Source organism: Sinocyclocheilus anshuiensis, unplaced genomic scaffold (genome assembly GCF_001515605.1).
Source record: "Sinocyclocheilus anshuiensis isolate Anshui unplaced genomic scaffold, SAMN03320099.WGS_v1.1 scaffold43, whole genome shotgun sequence".
NCBI classification, from domain to species: domain Eukaryota; kingdom Metazoa; phylum Chordata; class Actinopteri; order Cypriniformes; family Cyprinidae; genus Sinocyclocheilus; species Sinocyclocheilus anshuiensis.
The window spans coordinates 2,141,443-2,162,200 of NW_015549580.1; the positions used below are offsets into that span (position 1 = coordinate 2,141,443).

Consider the following 20,758-nt stretch of genomic DNA (forward strand, 5'->3'; position numbering starts at 1 on the left):
AACAGTTATGGGGATATCATATGGTTGTTCCTTGGTAAGAGGTAACGGGGACACGCTTCCGCTAAATATACCTGTCTACGACTATATTTGGATTGGCTGGAACACAATCAAATGTCTAAAATAGACGGACCCGCCCCGGCGCAATGAATGAAGGATCTGCTATCTCAAACCACGGGGCAACCAGCTGCTAAATTTAGTAACATCGCTTGCGTCAATCACGAGTCTCAGTGCGTCAAACCCTCACCCCGCCTCCGGGAGCTGATCATTGGCCAGAATTAGAACGTGGCTAAGAAATTACGCGTCTTGTGATTGGCTATTGTTGATATTTTTTGTACGATGGGGAACGCGAGCTAGATTTAATAATCTGTTTAGTGTGCACGGCGGAAGCACACTGAGGATTTAAGTCCACCCAACTTCGCACCCTTATAATTTATATTTGATCATTTTATGATATTTTGTTTGCGTTGAGGCGACTGTCATTTGGACAATAACAAAATGTTTTTTCTCCTCTTCAATGTAAGCTTGCATGCCAGTCTTCATTTTAGGAAAGCATTCACAAGCGCACGCGCTCATCCATAATGTATCTAGTAACCTTACACATTTTAATAAACGTTTATAACTACTAAATAGGTTTAAAGTTAGTCATATAGTGAAAAAAACACTAGGGATACTACACGTATGTGTATTGTGCATTTATCAGTTATATAATTTATCACCTGCTAATAAAATAAAACCATTTAAAATAGTTTCATTAGCTGTGGACTTATTCTAACACGAAATACATTTATTGACTAATTTTCCTCTAGCAAGTAGTCGACGACATAACACATGGCCTACTGCGCGATTTCAAACAACTACTAGCAACGAGTCAGAAGATCAACCCTCCTCCCCCCGCTCTTTCTCTCTCTCTCCTGGCAAGGACTGTAAGGCTTATGTGTATACTGTACCAGCGAGGCCGGGGAGCTACAGTGCTCGACGTCACCTCTCCCATGGCGTCACATTGACGTCACGCATTCCAGGCTTGCTATGTAGAAGCGGGGACGGATAAATGTGCTATTAGACTTTCTCTCGCTCAGCGCGCCACATAAACAAAGGCACATTGCAACTTACGCTCAGCGCATCCTCTCCGTTACTAACGCCGACACTTATAGTGGAGCTGACAGAACCACGGAGTACTTTTTTCTTCTTAGCTAAGAAAAATAGTTTTTTTTTATGAAAAACCATCAACTTTTGCGACTTTGAAACCAGCTTCCACTCAACCACTATTTTCAGTTTTTTACTAATTTCTGTTGGATATGCACAATGAATTATTAGGGCTTTACAAACATATGTAAAGACGGAACCTCAACAGAAATCAAGTAAGTGGAAATGCGCTAATATTTAATACGCTTTATAGAAAAAGCACACATGTGTAGGCTACGTATTGAAATGTAAAAATACTGACAACATGCTTTGGCTTATTCTTGTCATTTGTATTGCGGTCTCCATTCATATATTTCTGCATGGCATTATGTTATATAGAACTTTCTGGTCCGGACCTGTTGAATGTTCGTTCCCCACCGCGTAAAGACAAACAAGCTGTGTTGTGTGCGACGTCTTTGGAGATGGATGGACTGAATCCGAATTTAATTTGCGAAACGTATAATATTCTCTCAGGTTGTCATGGAAATGGGATGCCTCTTCCTCACCCCGGTGAATCCGCTGTGAGCTCGCGCGGGGCCGGTAGAGAGTCTCGTGAGATGCGCCTAGTGCTCCGCGTTTCTCAAAAGCGTGACTTAACATTGTGCGAATGTTTGTTTATTCGTTTGTAGCAGTATCTGCGTTAAGAATACTTTCAGTCATTTCGTGTATAGTAACATCAATATTGCTTTTGCCACGTTTCAGTTAGATGACAACACGAGCTTCATTCATTCAGTCTTGAAGGACTACAGTCACACACATTGGAATACACATTTGCACAGTAATCAAATATAAATGTACACAAACGCATCTTAATTTAAAAATCTTAATGTCGTCACAATTAACTCAAGTTTTATTTTCATATTTACCACTCTCACTCTTGCTCTCGCCAGTGTTCTTATGTGGAGCTAAATATCATCACATTTATAGCGTCAGGGAAGCAAGTGTTTCCCTGCTTTCAGAAGACTCATTTCTGAACAGACAACAATAACAACTCAATCAATGTGTTTGAGTATACTGGGAGTAACTGTATGGTGTTTTCATTCTTGGTAATGTTATGAAGTGATACCGATACACCCATAAGCAACGCGCCCCTGTTGTGCTTTAAAAAGTATTTTCTTTCACTATAGTTTGTGGTGTGAATTTCAGGTCTGCAAGAATCAAACATCAATGACAAAGTAAAGATTATATAAGCAGTCTGATTATTTCATAGGCTAAATGTCACGACAGAACCGTCTATAATAAGAGTATGATACGACAGTATATTGATCAGCGCAACTATCCAAGTGAGTTGTTACACTAAAGTTTTATTGCAGTGCAAGCGAGATCGGGTCAGTGAGTACAGAGCCTGTCTCTTTCCCTCAGGTCTCTGTCCCCGACGGGTGTCAAATCCCGTTCTCCAAGCTAATTTACTGTACTTGTATTTTCCCCATCCCTTTATCTCCACTCTCTCCCTTTCTTTGTGTGTTTGCTGGAAAGCCTCTATCTCGCGCACTTATTGAACGCAGAACGGAGCGCCTCTACAGCGCGTGCTTCAGTGCTCTCTCGCGGTTCTCTAGGTTACCGGGGCACAAGCGGACCGGCGGCTCCATACGTACACACTGAAACACGCTCTGTCAAAATCACACATAACCTCAGCAAGACATGGCTGAACTAAAAAAAAAAAATAAAAAAAAAACAATAAAGCTATGAAAGCCTGCTGCTTCGTAGTAGCGCATGTGTGAGGTAAAAACAAAACAAAAACTTAATTATAAGGCTACTCATAATTTTATTTTTTCTCACCTGTGTTTCTTTGTACATATTACAACTGTCAATTAAACAAAAAAAAAATAGTGTAAGTAGTCTATATATATCCAGACCATGAAAGTTTCTGGGATTCGTTTCTAGTAATATGAGAATCGAGAAAGACAGCGCTCAGTACCTAGTGTCGAGGGCTGGCTTTGTGTGAGCGCGCCTCTGTCAGGGAGGGGGCGCTAGTCGCTTTAAAAAACTCCTCGGTGGCGCGCCTTGGGGTTATTTAACCGAAGAAGGGGATAGTCGGACTTCGCTGAGTGCCCAGGTGAATATTGTCCGACTGTCACTGAGACTGTCATTATTCTGAGCTAATGGAACAAAAAAACTGCAAGGCAATATCTTTTATCAGCCGCCCAGAACTGTACTCTTCCATGCTCGGATGCAGAAACAGAAGGAACAATTAATTATTCCATTATATATTGTATTTGGAGACGTGTGAGATTCTGTTATTTTTTTGTGCCTAAAGAATGCATATTACCTATTGACTTTAATGCATTTTTTTTTCACTTGTTATTTGCTTTTCCATCGAGTGTGACACAAGATCATCTTGTCAAATGGTATGCTGTTTCTGCTTGGGATTGTTTTTTTTGATAAATGTTGGTTTGTTTCCAAAGGCTGCGATTTGTATCGTTGTCAAAGTTTTATTTTTATTATTTCTATATAAAAAAGAATCCACAACTTTTTTGGCCAAGTAATGTTTCAATATTTGTGAATAGCATTTTACAGGTAACATACTTTGAACATTTCCTTATATTTCGTGTGATTTTCTAAGAAATACAAAATACCAGTGAACAAATTTGTATGACCTTATGCAACTCATTTTCTTTTTTCATGCAAATGTTTAAGGGGTTAGATTTTTATATATAAAAAACTTAGCTGCATATATTTTGGGTGTATTAGTGGAGCCTGTGTGTGTGTGTGTGTGTGTGTGTGTGTGTGTGTGTGTGTGTGTGTGTGTGTGTGTGTCTTTATGTAGTTGTGAACTAAATCATTCTGCTCCCGATTCCAGACACCGGTTCGGAAGAGCTCCTGCAGCCCAGGTCTGAGTCTCGGCTACCGGATACCTCACCCGCCGCGTGTGCTAAAGCAGCCCCGAACCCCAGACGCGTGCAGCTTCCACCCGAGAAACCGACCACGATTCAGCGAGCAAAAGGCCAATCAGGTACCACAAGTCTCTGTAAAAATCTCTCTTGACTCTGGAGAGCTTTTCCACACATAGTCTACTTTATGTGTACGATTGCATATTCAAACCTTTTATATTAAGCTAGCCTATAATAATTTTGTAGTTTTAACAACACCACCTTTACTCAATGTAAATCGACTGGTAAGATAATAAAGTTTTTGTTGACGGTGAACGTTTGCTGTTGATTTTGGTTTGTCTTTGGAAACTTGGAAATTTCAGCAAATCTCTGTGAAATGTTTTATACGTTTTGTATCTGTTGAAATGATAATAAAACAAAGTTTTTGGTCTGTATAATTAAAGCAAAAATTTATTCATATGGCTAGAATTTTTGAAAGTTTAAACTAAAATTTTTTTTTTTCTTGAGAGCTTTGTTTGTAAATGAGAGCTTTGTTTGTCACGAAAATAAATGCAAATAACCGGACTAATAACTGATTTTTAAAGGCATTGTCGTTTCTCTGTACAACATTTCTCAGCAAATTGCATTTAATTCTGTTTAAAACACGAGTCGCGCAGATGGTCGTTGTACATTTATATTATAGAAAAAGCATGCATTTGTGTTCCAATTCATGGAACAATCTATATTATAGCTCTTACATTTTATATTTGCACCCTACCAATTGCATCATAACACACTTTGTTCTTCATGATCATAGCAACCTCGTGTGCTGCTGTTAGAATACATTGTCTTTGTTGTCTTAGTGTGGAAAGTGAAAGTTTGTATTTGTGCCGCCTGTGTTCCACTGATGCTTGTTTGTTTCAAGAGCAAATTCATACTGGTTAGCGTGTCATATTTATTTATTTTATTTATTTATTTGTTTATATGTCGTTGATGTTTTTGTTTGTTAGATCTATGGCACTCTGACAATGAACAAGCGATCACAGTTATTGGAACAGCTGCATTTTGTCCATCTAAAATGCACACCTCGAGGTTAGCAACTGTTTTATCCCTCTAAAGCGCTTTCTATAAGCCTGCGTGTGTATTTGTGTGGGGCTCTCTGTCTGGTGCACACACGCACACACATACACAGCTGTAAAGCATCGTTTCAGTATGACTTTATGTGGTCTAGACCTTTTTAATAATTCGACTTTTTACGTTAGGTTGGCTGCGTTTTCATTTTTATTATCCGTGTCATGGTGAAATGTGGAGCTGAGGTAGAAAATCGACTTGCTCTGGGGTTTGCACGTGCACAAACAAACCATAAACGGATACATACGAGAGATACAGAGTCAGACCGAAAGTCAAGTCCTGCTTTTTTTGTATAAGGATTTGTCTAGTCTTACATAAGTTGAGCTGGCCTTAAGTGTGTCAAAAAAGACACCCAACCCTTGATTGGATAAATGCCGCAGTTATTTGCAGTCTTCAAATTCCAAAACTATTTTTTGTTTATCAGCATATCTGTGCCTATATCGCTGACTGACAGATTTTTACTAAGTGTTTTTAGTTTAAAAAAAATTGGATCGGTATCGTTTAAAAATATTGCAGATTTAGATTGAGAATAAAATAAGTTATAAACTTTAAAAATAAAAATACAAAAGAAAGAAAGAAAAGAAAAGAAAAGAAAAGAAAAAGAAAGTGTAATATCTCAAGTGTGGTGACAGTGGTGTAAGATGTCAATGTTAGGCTATAAGAAAGTTTGACTGACTTGCTCCATCCAGCACGTGACAGATTGACCTCAAACCATCAATTCCTCCGTCAGTATCCATGACGATGAAGGGGTCGCACCTTATCCCACCCACTCACTTTGACGTAAAACTCTCCTCCTATATATAGGCCTATGTCAAGGTGCGAATTTGGAATAGGCTATTATAAATTATCCAAGTAAATTTAGGCCTACCTCCCAAATAAAGTTAAAACTAGCCTAAAGTTTGCTTTCTTTTTATAGAAGGTTGTTACCTTTTATATAAGTTTCACCAAATAGGCTTTCCTATGTACAAGTTAGATTATTAGATAACAAGTTAATCAGAGTGCACCAAATGTATACGCTCGCAAACAGATACGCGTGTGCTTGAGGAGGTAACCATAGCAACAGCTGCTCGATTACTGTCTGTAGCGAACGGTACATGGACAAAACATATGTAACTACTGGCAATATTTATCTGCCTTATTTTAGATTTCTAGATTTCTCAAATATATCACAAAAATCGTTTTTGTTTAAAACATTTTTAATATAGTTGATGGCTAGCTATTTGCGCTAGGGGCGCTAAAACACTATTTGGGTCGCGCAAGAACAGCCCAAATGTGACAGAAATTCTTTTTACTTTACACCCCTAAAAGTCGTCTAAAATATGCGCACTGAAATATATATATATATATATATTTTATTTATTTTTTTCTTTCAAAAAGATTTGCCTACTTTCTCTTGACATCCAATTTGGATTACAATGAGCAAGTTCATAGTACAAATTTAAAATTCAGTAATACATGGAGAAAAATAATATAGCAACATGAACTTTTATTACTAGAATTAATAAAGTAAGCTGGACAACAAGGAATTTTACAGTTGTTTTAATAAAAAAATAAACAAAACCAATCAATTCTAGGAAGAAAGTTGAATTGAGAAAAAAAAGTTGATTTAAGGTAAGCCCTATCTGCTCATGTGCATTATCCTATGAATCCACTGGTGTGACAGAAATGTCTGCTGACATTAAACTCACTGTTATCCGTGATGCTGTATGCCACAATATGCGTTTGTATGCATAGCCAGCGACGTGCATAGGAAACGGAGCGCGCGCGCACCGGTCCGAGTCATCAGGTAAAGAGGCGTTCATAATTGATAAGCCTCTTGATTTGACTAAACACACATGACGTTTTGGAGGCATAAGGATTACGAAGTCACTACACGGCAGCGTCAATCCGACGTCGGGTCTGTGTACACGTCCCCACCTAGGGAAAATAAGCAAACAAAGGACACGCACACACATCTCCTCGCCGACTCAGGTAGCTCTGCAAAGATGCGCTCATAAACAGCTGTGTCAAGACGCACAGTTGTAGAACCCGCGCTGGCAATATGGTTTTCCTGGAGCGCAGAGCTGGCTCAAGATACAGACTGCTACGATTAACAGGGGAGTTCCTCATGGCTTTTAATAAGATCATTTTATTTCAACAGGTGCTTGGTGCACATTAAATTAACAGAGTTAAGCCATCATGAATATTTATCTAAAAGCGTTTTGGTTACAACTTTTAGGCGTCATGTTTTGAAGTGAATAAACTCATCTTTTTCTGTCTTAACAAGTTGTGCACATTGTTTTGTGCATGTTTACATCTATGAATATGTATAATTATGAAATATAAGGACTGATGATGAATAATAAAAGAATGATTTGTGAGTCAAGTGTAGGTATATGTGTGCTAGATGGGTTGGACAGTGTTTGCTCACAAGAGTGGCATGAAATTCAAGTCCAGAAAGTAAACTACAACTGCTGACATTAAGGAAACATTTTAATAATTTAGATCATTATTAATGTGATAGCTCACCCAGAAATGATAATTCTGTCTTCATTTACTCACTCTTGTGTTGTTCTAAACCAGTAGGAATTTCTTTCTTCAGTGGAGATGACACTTTCATGACTTAAAATATATTTGAGTAAATTATGACAGAATTTCCTTTAATTCAGATGTTTTATTATAGGAGAATCCAAGCCAGGTCTGAGACATGCATTATTTATTTATTTTTTGCATGTGTGCCCACCAGCTCACAGCCTAACCCATGTTTCCAGGTGAATGGGGTTTCTACTAACTTGGCACTAACAAAATAGTACTGAAATATGTTTGACATCACATCCTCTGTACACCTGAAGACAAAATTGAGCCAAAAGGCAATATGATAAGTCTCTCTCGTTTTTCTCTCCCTCTCTTCCCGTCTCAGTAGACATGCCCTGCGTTCAGGCCCAATACGGCCCTGCACCTCATGGGTCCAGCTACTCCACCCAGTCCTTTGGTTACCATGGTGACTACAGTGCTGACCTCATGGCGACAGACTACACGAAGTTTGAGCTTGGTGGGGGGGAGATTTCGGCAGCGGCTGCCACCACTTCCCTACCCAGTTTTAATGTGTTTGTGGAGGGTGGCTTTGAGCCGAAACCCTCCTGTCTGTATCAGCTCCCTCCTCAACGCCCTATCAAGAAGGAGGAGGAGTCTTACCCAACCATGGCACCATCCGACGAAGTAATAGCTGGGAGTTCCATGTACTTTAAGCAGTCGCCCCCTTCAACGCCCCCCACGCCGCTTCACTCCGGCCCACCCAGCAGCTCTTTCTTGTGGGATGAACACAGTCTTCCCCCTGTGCCCCAGCCCTGCCTGATTGAAGGTCCACTGAAGAGCCCTCGCTTCCCTCATTTCTACGAGCAGACGGCACCACCCTCCACCAGCGGCTACGACACCGCCATTGGCCTTCCGCTGCACCCTGAACGCTCTCCTTCCTCATCCTCTTCATCTTCACATGTGCCACCCAGCCTGGACACGCACACACACTCACATGTGCACTCACACATGTACTCCCTGAACATGGGTAAGCCGGGAGGCCTGGCGTTCCGCTCTCTTGGCATGGGCCATTGCCCGCAGCTTCTGGGAGAGAGTTTGCCATCACCACCCAGTCGCACCAGCTCTGGAGAAGGTAGCTGTGCTGTGTGTGGAGACAATGCGGCCTGTCAGCACTACGGTGTGCGCACCTGTGAGGGCTGCAAAGGCTTCTTTAAGGTAAGAATTAAGCATCCCAGCAGCACATTCGTTTTCTTATAATAATTCTCGATCAGATCGAATACATACGCACCCAGATTCCATCACTGTCACTACTATTTACATGAGTATACCATTGCAAATGCATAATAATCCTTATTGACATACACTTTCACTGAAAGAATCATACAAGACATTCTGTTGAATGTAAATAGGAGGATCATACGCAAGGAGCTTTTAGTTAATATCTTAAACTAAAATATTCCACTGCACACTGATGCACGTGTACTTGGGCCTTTAAAGGGATAGTTCACCCAAAAATGAATGTTCTGTCATCATTCACTCACCTCCTTTTTGTACGACTTTGTTCTGTGGAACACAACAGAAGATATTTTGAAAAATGTTTCAGTGTTTTTTGTCCATGCAATATAGTTTAGAGGGGTCCCATGTTGTTTTAGACCAGTAGTTCTAAGATATTTTCTGTATTTCTGCTGTAATTATGACAAAGATGCTTGTTTTTAAACTTGTTTTATTAACAGAAACTGAAATTATTGATAAATTAATTTAATTAACCAAGATTCATCTTTTCAAGAACTGTATGTTCTTCAATTTAAAAAAAAGTTATTGAGGGGTAAACAAAGATATATTTTCGGTTTACCTTTCAGTTTACATTTATTCAATTTGTAACATTTTAGATTATTTTAATAGATCAATAATAATTTATTTAGTCATTCTGCGATCACCTTGGAAATTGATTGAAGTCCCCAGTGGGCCTCTGCCCCTGGTTAAGACCCCACTGACTTTTACTGTATGAACAAAAACAGATGACATTTCTTTCACAATATCTTCTTTTTTGGTTGAACTATCTCTTTAAAACACAACACAATTAACTGAACTATTTAAAAGAACTAAACAAGCTGAGGTCAACTGAAACTGACTGGAAGTACTTGCCGGAGGTAATCTCTCATTTGGATTTCCCTTAATGCTTTACATTTATTCATACTATTGCATATGATTGTAGTATTGTAGAAGCTGACATGGGAGTTTGCAGTTTATGTTGATTGATACGTGTTCCTCAGTGCGTGCTTATTTGAATAGCATGTCTCATTGTGTATCTGAGTGTGTCTGTCATTAAATGGACTGTAAGAGGATTGTACTTGTGCTTTATTGTACAGTATGTGTCGGTCAGTGTTTTTTTTTCCGTCTCTTATGTAGCAGTGTGGCCAGGGTAGTTTGTTAATTGTGTATTCATTAGTGGTCATTAGTTTTGTTCTTGGTTTGAAAGGAGCTCTTGGTTGAAGAGCCTCACACTGCTCTACACCGATCGCACCTCATTCTCTGAGTGTGAGGCTCAGGGTTAACCAATCATTGTAACGCACTCCACAGGCGTTTGAACCAAGGTTAAAGCCCACCATGTGAATAGCAATTCTTCAGTGAGCTGTGTGTGTTTTTGTTGTTTCATTTGAAGAGGGGGTTGGTATAAGGTCTATACGACCATTTGAGGCTGTACAGAAAATAATTTGTGCACAAAAACTGAAAGAATGTTTCATTTCAGTTTCAGAGGTGCAACTGTGGTTTGCTCAGCCTTTTAACGGAAGTATTGGGTTGTTTGTGCTGAGTGTGAATGTGTGTGTGTGTGTGTGTGTGTGCGTCTTTGAGTGCTCTCACAAATCGTCTGAGCGCCGGTTGCCACGGCGTCTGTGAGGGTCGTTTCCCTCGGTGACCAGTGAGAGGTGTGACAGCGGCGCACACTTAAAATACAGCAGCTTGGAGCTGTAGCCAGAAACACACACACTCACAGACTGAGGAGAATCTAGCGTATAAAGATTTAATTTAACATTTACAATGAATTTAACCTATATTTGACATTTATTTCACATTTTTGGATAAAAGTAATTTTTTATTTGCTCAGGTTAATATTACAGAAACAGCGAGAAGGTTTAAAATATTCAGAGACTATGCTGAAAGACTGACAATGAAAGTGAAGGAGCGAGAGTGGCAGAGCTGAAATAATTGGAAATGGCCTGTGGTCTGGTGCAGAAATAAATTATGCCTCTTTTCAATTAGTTTCACAATTAGTTTTTATTTAGTAATTAATAAAAGCAGGGGTTGGTAAGCCTGAGGCTTTGTAGCCATTACTGCAACGCAGGCACACATGCATACACACAAATGACATCCCCAAACAATGACATATGCACACTGGCAAGTCTTAGATGATCAGCATACTTATTTTTATGCATACACACACACTCGTACTCACCCCCAACTCAAAACACGCTCACCATTTAATTATCTCAGGCAACTCATTAACTCACAATATAAATATTAGCAGGTGAATTTTAATGCAAGCTGGTGTATTGTGTGGCAGTGTATATCCTTTGTCAGACTGCTAATGCTCTTTTAAAAATTTCTCATAAATGTGTTTTATACAATAGAGTTCATTGTGATATTTATGCACATTGATTCCTAGTACATTAGTTTTTAAGATACATTTTTAATGGTGTGTGCATGCATTTTTTATGTTCATTATCAGGCACTAAATCATTTCACTTATGGTTCTATTTTACATCTGAATACAAACTGTTCTGCTGTTTCACAATGAAAAATAGTAAATAACTTGCCAATTTCAGCACACAAAATCTTTTCTCTCTGTCTTGCTCATTCGCTCACACCACTTATTTTCACACCATTTATTTGATTTGTAATTTGCTCTGTGACTCATAACATGCTCCGAGTGAGAATATTTATTATGAATATTTACCTAATAGGGGGTCAAGACAGGCTCGCTCATTCACAAAACCTCCACATTCAACCCACTCCACTGGACTAAAAGTTTAACAGCACTTAACTACTCGTAACTGAATTCGAACTCATCTCCAGCACTTTCTGTTAGCTTACGTTGATTAAATCAGTTGCAACAAAGATAAATGTGCATTTGTGTCAGCATTATGGCATTTATAGAGTGCTGAGTAATAATCACACTAAAATGTGCTTCATTCACAGACATAGTCGTCTTATAATACAGTCTAAGTGTGCAATCTACACAGACACACACACTTAACCAATTAATGGTGACCCAGTTCCACCTCTCCTATTGAACAGCCATACATACACGTCTAATTACACACCCAGAGGAAAGGGCAAGAGAAGATAGTCTGATCATCTCTGATTAGGGGAGGAGAGGAAGAGGAGAGGGGGATAAAGGTTCCCTAAGGGGTTTTAATGTGCGACATGGCCATTAGCACGTTACATGTCATGAATCCACAACTGCTTGTCTTTACCAACCCTACGGACCCTGCTGTGCACTGGACCGCAACTCTGTGTGTGTGTGTGTGTGTGTGTGTGTGTTTGTACCTTTGTGTGCTTGCATGAGAGAATTATGGTAGTTCAACAATAATAGTAGGTTTTAGTTTTTTTATTTGTCATACACTCTTAAAAATAAAGGCATCAATAGTTCAGTGAAGATCCTTTGGAACCTTCCATGGAACCTTTTAAATGCACAAAAGGTTCTTTATAGTGGAAAAGGGTTCTTCTGATTATTAAAATGTTCTTTACGTTAAGTAAAAATGGTTCTTTAAGAATTGTTTACCCAAAATGGTTCTTCCATGGCATTGCTGTAAAAATCCATTCGGAACCTTTATTTTTAAGAGTGTAGTTGTTTGATTTTCAAGCTTTTTGCCATTTGTTTGTGGGCAGAAATTGATAGACATATTCATAAAAGTTACAATGTAACCTAAGATGTCCTTTTTCCATTTAAAAAAGTCAGAAAACTGTTTTAACCGTGAGTTTTGTACTGTGACATCGTTTAGAGCATAAACACAAATACACATGCACGTACACACACAGAAAGTGTTTCAGTCACTTAATGGCCATCATATGTACAGCCGTTTATCTTATTTTATGAACATCACGAGATGTCTATTCATCTAGTGAGCTCCTGCAGCAATAAAACCTGTTTTGTGGACCGTACAATGACTGTGACCGACAGACAGAATCTGTCACAGTATAGAATGGAGTTGCACTCAGATAACTTGTGCATGTGGTGCAGGGGGAAACGGCGTGGTGGGTGCGTTTTTTCTGACTAAGCCCAGGGTGTTTTCGAGATGATGTGCTCCACAGGTTGTATTTTAATCAAGTCATACTGAATCAGTGTGAATGTAGCTGTAACTGAGTAGACTGCCCTAGATAACAAGTGCATTTGCGTGCCCAGTGGGAGATTAGTCCACTCTACTGCGGCCGCTGTGGTAGTTTTATGTTCAATTTAAGTGAAATATGAGAAACCGTGCAAATCACATGGATAACGTGTGTGTGGGTGAGTGTTTTAACTTCACCTGACAGTAAAATTCCAGCTTCCTGGGAAACGCAAGTGCTTTAATTGATTTTCATTTACACCTGTTGGAAACAGCTGCGTGTGTATTATGTTTTTTAAAGTTTTTATTGAAAATGTTTTAATACAAACCAAAAATTAAAGTTAGATTAACTTATCTTAAAAAATAAAGGCAAAAAAGCATAATCAGAGGGCACCATTAGCTGCTAGCCACATAACAAAGATGGCATTAAACTTTAAAAATATATATATGTGTAAGATAGTGAAAGTCATACCTAGTTACTATCATGAAGAGTATGTTTCCCACTTTGTTTATTTTTTAATTATTATTATTCATTTTAACTACTAGCAGCCTTGCTAATTAAATAACTGCACAATGAAACCAACAGTGTTGATGTACATTTTAGTGCTATTGAATTGACCGCAGTTGTAGCTTGTTAAAGCATTGTTTTTGTTTGTTTTGGATATTACTTTAATCACCACATAATTTACCAGTCTCACGCAAGTGCTTAATCTTTTGGCTTACCATTAGCACGTGCACTTGATGTCTGAACCTTAGCATTGTCATGCACAAAGTCTTTTTCCTCTTTGCTGTGTTTTTTAATGGCGCGAGTACTCGCAGATCGTTTTTATTTCATTTTAATAAGGTCAGCAATAATCGCGCATATCCAGCCGAGGAGAAAACAACTCCTGGGGGGCTTATTGCAGAGGCACGATCCGCCAAAACCCTGAGGTGCCGTGAGCTGACCCGCGAGTTTCACAAACAATTTTATCACGCAGCGCGGGATGTCTCGCGGGATCAGCCTCAGCACGCTTTGCACTGATCTTCATTGTCAGTAGCTTGCGCTAATAAAATTGTACCTCCTGCAGGCAAGGCATGTTGGGAAATTAATGTTATCTAATTATCCTGATGGAGCCAGAGCTTTTTCACATTGTAATTAAAATCTGACCTGCAAACTTCCTTTTTAATTCTTAGCCAAAATCAGGATCGAATTAAATAAATAAAATGTTTAGACCTGTTAGCTTATTGTTTTTATTCTCTCTTCTTTTACTCTTTTTATTGTCGGTGGCTGCAGAGGACGGTGCAGAAGAATGCGAAGTACGTGTGTTTGGCCAGTAAAAACTGCCCTGTGGACAAAAGGAGAAGAAATCGCTGCCAATACTGCCGCTTCCAGAAGTGTCTCAGTGTAGGCATGGTGAAAGAAGGTATCAAACACAAACACACACACACACACACACACACACACACGCATCTATAATATGTCTGGCCAAGCCACTCAAACCAATTATCACACAATAGGCCCTGGTGCATATGACCTCGGATGGACCTCTGGTTAGAGACTGATGCATAGGAGATAGACCCTCTTTATCTTAATGACTTAAAACCCGCAGATGCACACACTACGCTCAAGAAGTGCCATGGATTAATACAGATTTGACATGTAGCTGGTTTGGTTGGTTAGTATGAATGCATGAATTAAACTATAATGGAGGTGTTTACCGGCAGTACTTCGCCTCTGTAATCACAGCCTATCATCAGCTTCAGAACCGGTAATAACACAACACACAGGACAGTCACAGGCACATGCTTTCACGGGGACATTTAATTCTTGTAGAATTTAAGCATGAATACCATGCGATTTATAAAGATCACACCTTTGATCATCTTATCCATATCGGCCGGAGATTAGGACAGACATCTATTGTTCTTATTATATCTCACCTTCGCTCACCCGTTCCCTCCGAGACCGGCGATCGTGCAGATTTCAGCTGCCCCCTACTGGTCAGTCAAGCACTGTTGAGAGGCATAGAAAAAGAAGGAAAGAAACTTTTATTTAAAACTACTAAACAGAAGGGCACAATACTCTTACTTTCCTAGGGATTGGTATAATGACCATGAGGTATAATTTAGCAACACAATATTGCTCATTGGTGTTCAAATACACAGTGACCATTTGTGTATGTGTGGGATTACATCATAAGGTTTGAATAATATTAATCTATAGTAATATTTGGATGTTTTAACTACGTGTGGACCTTTGCATTGTCTAAAATACGTGTTTGTTTGTGTGTTTGACACAGTGGTGCGCACAGACAACCTGAAGGGGAGGAGAGGTCGCTTGCCGTCTAAACCAAAGAGTCCCCTGCAGCCAGAGTCCTCGCCCCCATCACCTCCCCTCAGCCTGCTGAATGCACTAGTGCGGGCCTATTCCCAGTCTACACCACGAGAACTAGACTACAATCAGGTACCTGAGTGTAAAGGAATCCTTGCATCAGTCTAGGATCATTTGAAACAAATCGTTATTTAACCTTTTGATGTATGAATTATTAAATTACAAAACAAAAAAGTTATATTTTAAAACAACAATATAACCATCCATTTATTTTATTTTCAGCCATTTTGAATTTATAAAGTCATAAATAGCAACACAATCGCATATAAAGAGGACAGTCATTTAGAACAATGAGAAAGTGTCCAATGTGATTAGTCATGATGTTTTAGACCCAGCATCTTTTCCTTGAATGGTAATAAAATGCAAAGATTAGTCCACTATAGTGGATGTCATGTATCAGAGGGTTCACCATCCATTAGTATCATATAAAAATGAGTGATTGTGATTTGTGTGGCATACTCATCTCTCTCTCTCTCTTCCTGTAGTTCAGTGCTGTGGAGCCAGTGGGTCTATCTGAGTCTCAGCAGATACAGATGTTCTACAGAGTGCTAACCGGCTCCATGGAGGTGACGCACTGCTGGGCCGAACGGTTGCCTGGATTCTCTGAGCTTCACCACGATGACCAGAACCTGCTCATTGACTCTGCCTTCCTTGAGCTTTTTGTGCTCCGCCTCGCCAACAGGTACATGCAGATACACAGAGATCTCACATTGCACATTCTTCCAATGTAGAATTTAGGGCTCTGAAAAAGTTGGCAAGTACAATCTTCAGCATACATTAAAACATCCATAATAATAGCGCTGGGCAATATAGAAAAAAAACAACCTTAAATTCATAACCCTTTGATTATGTGCTGTATATATCTCAGTATTTATACATTTACCTAATATTGCTTTAAAGCAATTTTTTTCACCCAGTCACTTTAGCCAAATATATTCACAATGTAAAATTCAAGATGTAGAACAACAATATAATCGTTCCCAATATTTATTTTATTTATTTCTATTTATTTTTAAAAAATTCCATTTCTCAATATATATATTTTTTTAATCAGAAGAACCATCATTGTAGCCAAGAGCCAAGATTTAAAAATGTTTAATGTAAGATGTGAAATGCAAGAAAAATCTATCCAAAAATATTTGGTAACACTTTAGTATAGGGACCAATTCTCCCTATTAACTAGTTGCTTATTAGCATGCCTATCATTAACATATTGGCTGTTTATTAGTACTTATAAAGCACATATTCTGCATGACCATATTCTACATCCCTAATCCTACCCAATACCTAAACTTAACAATTACCTTACTAACTATTAATAAGCAGCAAATTATGTTATGTCAGTGTTATGATGAATCAATTTGTTGAAATGAACAGTTTGAAGTGATTCACAGGAATGAATCAAACTCACAATGTTCACAATGTTGCTTAATATAATATTACGAGCAATATGTCATTAATATTCACTATATCACCCAACCCCACAAGCAAATACTCTTTATGTAATACAATACAGAGAATGGAGCCTGTAATAATATCCTAATTAGACATTTTCAGCTCTCGTCAGAATGGTTACAGCTGTGGGAGGAAACGGTAGTTATAGTGATTACACTTTGACTTTACACTCATAATATCTCATAGCAACTGTCAGATTTTTTCTATGACTTGCTATTAGTGATGTCTCACAAGTCTCTTACGATTTTCATTCTGGTTTAAAAATTGGCATGAGGTGTAAAGTATCATTATGACTGAAAGAAGTCATTCACAGGCAGTGTCATGATTTATTTTCTGTAATATGCTGCAGTCACTGTTAGTTACATTGTGACTTCCTATACAACGAGTGTATGTGTGTGTGTGTGTGTGTGTGTGTGTTTGTGTGTGTGTGTGTGTGTGTCTGTGTGTGAGCATGAGTTCTTGCTTTCTATTCAGCACTGTAAGGTTACTATGGACACTGTGTGGAAGATCCTGTGGAATTCACTTATTTAAGTTTATTGGTTAACAGTCCGGCCTAACCACCTCTCCCTCCCAAGACATTATGTGTGGCAGAAACAGCTCTGTTTTGATGATCACTTATATTACATTCACCATATTATGTTGCATTTCTGTTTTACTCGCTAGGCTGAAACAGTTTGCATCCAGACTAGAAGTAACCTGTTGTTTCTTGACTTTAAGTAGAAGTGTGCGTGTTTCAGTGACTCAGTGACATTCTGATGTTGCTTTAACAGGAAGTGGATTTTTGTCTCAGCTCAGCTGCTCCCTGTTTAACTAGCTCTGGTGCTCTTTCTGTGTTTCTCTCTCCCTCTCTGATGGTGTAGGAGCAGGTGCGGGGAGGGAGGGCAGTGGGTGGTGGCGTCACAGCCTCAGTAGGGAGCTGCAGACTTGGGTTCTGACTCATTTAAGTGGGGGGATTCATCCGGGCTTACGTCACGGACACTCGAAAACTCACAAGATATGCATAAATGTGTGGAGACTTCACAATAAGGGCAAATTTTGCACATTTTCCGCTCACAAACATTCACGGTTCTCACATATTTTGAAAATAGACTATACACCACCAAAACCCACACCAGAGATGGTATCTGATGTGGCTCACACATGCATATATTCTTTGGCCACGCGGCCGCACTGAGGCTAACGAATGAATGGACGCAAAGAGACAACTAAGCTCTGATGCAAATTTAAAAGGAATGTCTGTGTATTCCTCCTCAAGGGTGCTGTTGTTAATTTTGTTCTGTAATAATGAGGAGCGTTCACTTCCTGTTTTCCCTTCTCTGTGGCAGCAGTAGATAATGGACTGATTGCAAACCCTTCATGAAGGGCCCTTCCACATGACTGTTAGTGAAGGGTACATGCAAGGTAGTAATTTCGCTGTTTATGAAAATGTGAACCTGGTTGGCGCATCCTCGTGATTCTTTTTAAAACCTATAGTCAAACCTTCACTTTCTCTCGTATTGCCTACTACACTACCGTTCAAAAGTTTTGAAAGAAGTCTTTTATGCTCACCAAGACTGCATTTTTTTATGAAAATATAGTAAAACAGTAATATTGTGAAATATAATTACAACTTAAAATAACTGTTTTCCATTTGAATAACTTAAAAAATGTAATTTATTCCTGTGACGGCAGAGCTGAGTTGTCAGCAGCCATTACTCCGGTCTTTAGTGTCACATGATCCTTCAGAAATCATTCTAAGACACTACTATTTATTGTTATTATTAATGTTGAAAACAGTTGTGCTGCTTAATATTTTGTAGAAACCATGAAGCATTTTTTCAGGATTCTTTGATTAATAGAAAGTTCAAATTAACAGCATTTATTTGAAATAGAAATCTTTTGTAACACTGTAATGCATCCTTGCTGAATAAAAGTATTAATGTCTTTAAAAAATCCCAAACTTTGAACGGTAGTATATATTAACTGAAAATATTCCTTGTATATTTTTACTTATTTTAATTTTTTTAATCAAATGTGTGTCAGACTCTGTTCCGTGTTTTGTGGTTGTTTTCCTCATGAGTCAAGAGAGCCGGCCGTTCCCAAGTCCAGTCAGCCGGCAGTTAATGTGGCAAGCCGAAAGGGCGCTAATGTGGCAAGCCCGAAGGACGCTAATGTGGCAAGCCCGCATACAAGAGCCCTGCACCCTTCATAGTACTCACTTCAAGTGCTCTCCTAGAGTGAATAGGGTAAAATGCTGCTCACTTTCCAATATAACATCACTAGTGCCGTGTCTGTGGGTTCTGTATATATGCATTCATGTGTAGTGGTGTAAAACCATTAGACTGCATTAATGAAGCACACATTTTGATTATTTACCCCTCTGGGCTTCAAAAGCAGCTCGGAAGATGACTCTTGAATATTCCTCCTCACCATATTTCCCTTCATCCCCTTTCCATTACTCCTCCTCTCCTCTCCTCATCTATACGAGTGTGTGTTTTCGTGCAGACTAATGAAGAACAGTTCACGCAGCAGAAGCCAGCACTCTACGGGAAAAACGAGAGGAAGTTTTTCTTCCTAAATTGCAGGGTTGAGAGTGAAGGGCTGAAGACAGACCAAAAGAGAAAGAGAGAGAGAGAGGATAAGTGGATTGAGAAGAAGAAGGACGAGTGGAGAGTGAGTGTTTGGGTGTTTCGCTGCAATTTCACACAAATGATTTTCATGCGAATACAGTGAGACCATGAAGATAAAACTTTACTGCTTTGACCCAGAACCCTCCAACACATAAGGACAGACCCAAAAGAGAGAGAGGGAGAGAAATAAAGAGTATAATCTCAGGAATGTTTTAAAAGCTTTAATTGGGAAAGCTTGGCATAATTAGGTCCATTCCTATCTTTGATGTGCTCTTCCCTGTACTGGCTTTCATTTGTCGCTATGGTAATTGTTTCCGTGCAGTATGCCTTAAACACAGATTCGGCAGCCAATCGAAGGGCAGATCATCATCACATGAATCAGAGAGAGGTGATAATCAGCGTGTGTATGTGCGACTGTGTGCTCTCTGATAGCGTGTGTGGCTACGTACAGAATTAGAGGCTTGCTAAATTGAAACAGGTACCTGTTCTGAAGGGAATGAGAAGAACGGCGATTAATTAAAAGATGAAAGGCTGCGATTGAACTCGTGGCTTCAAACAGCACCTTGAAGCAGTATAAATAACAACAGTTCTTCATCTAAACCCCTTCTCCCTCTCTTTTGCTCAGGTCTTTGCTGGCGGATGAGAAGTTCGTGTTTTGCACAGGCCTGGTCCTTCACCGGCTGCAGTGCCTGCGCGGCTTCGGCGAGTGGCTGGACTCCATCCGAGACTTCAGCACTCACCTGCAGAGTCTCAACCTTGACATGCCTGCGTTCTCCTGCTTGTGCGCCCTTGTGCTGCTCACAGGTAACACACAACCTCTGAAATACACTGTGAAATCCCTTTCTATGCATTTCACACACTTGTCACTTCCTCCCGGTTGCTTTTTCCTGTTGTCGCTCTTGTATTTGTATATTTACACATCTTTTGTCCCGCTGCTAGCGGTCGTCACAGTGATCACAGGTGTGGGGCAGGTGCTGACAGATATTAGGTTTACCTGGACAGCAGAAATAATCCCCATTAATCACACACACACACACACAGAGCAGAGACACAGAGATGGTGTGAGGTTTGTGTGCATCTCCTGTTTAAGTGCAGGTGGAGATAGTTGATTATTGGTTAACAAAGTAAGGCAGTGTGTGTGTGTGCTTGGGTCAGCAGGTGCTTGAGTCTTACCATGCATTATTAACACAGAGGCTAAACAGCAGGTCAACCTATATACAGACAAACACACTTTCCGCCACACACACAGAAACACGGGCACATTCTGGCAAGTATTAAGAGAATAAAGACAGCTGGGTTTCTAAAGACAGCATCTTTTATGCTAATTTGAGGTGAATTAAAAAAAAAATTGGGGGGGGGGGG

At 39.5% G+C, this 20,758-nt stretch overlaps 1 protein-coding gene across 4 annotated transcripts in view; it reads left to right on the forward strand.

Moving 5' to 3' along the window:
* The first annotated feature begins 926 nt into the window (after window positions 1-926).
* The window catches only part of LOC107657725 (nuclear receptor subfamily 4 group A member 3-like), a 23,574-nt gene continuing 3,742 nt past the window's right edge, over window positions 927-20,758 (forward strand). Inside the window, exons 1-9 of one of the 4 annotated variants that reach the window (XM_016445946.1) lie at window positions 927-1,358; window positions 3,504-3,530; window positions 3,983-4,135; window positions 5,003-5,084; window positions 8,023-8,852; window positions 14,235-14,364; window positions 15,241-15,404; window positions 15,818-16,014; window positions 20,022-20,200. In XM_016445946.1, the coding sequence (XP_016301432.1) occupies window positions 3,528-3,530; window positions 3,983-4,135; window positions 5,003-5,084; window positions 8,023-8,852; window positions 14,235-14,364; window positions 15,241-15,404; window positions 15,818-16,014; window positions 20,022-20,200 (1,738 nt within the window). In that variant the 5' untranslated portion in view covers window positions 927-1,358; window positions 3,504-3,527. Of the gene's footprint in view, window positions 1,359-3,133; window positions 3,239-3,503; window positions 3,531-3,982; window positions 4,151-5,002; window positions 5,085-8,022; window positions 8,853-14,234; window positions 14,365-15,240; window positions 15,405-15,817; window positions 16,015-20,021; window positions 20,201-20,758 lie in introns of those variants that run through there. The other 3 variants (XM_016445950.1, XM_016445947.1, XM_016445949.1) reach the window with 3 other exon arrangements.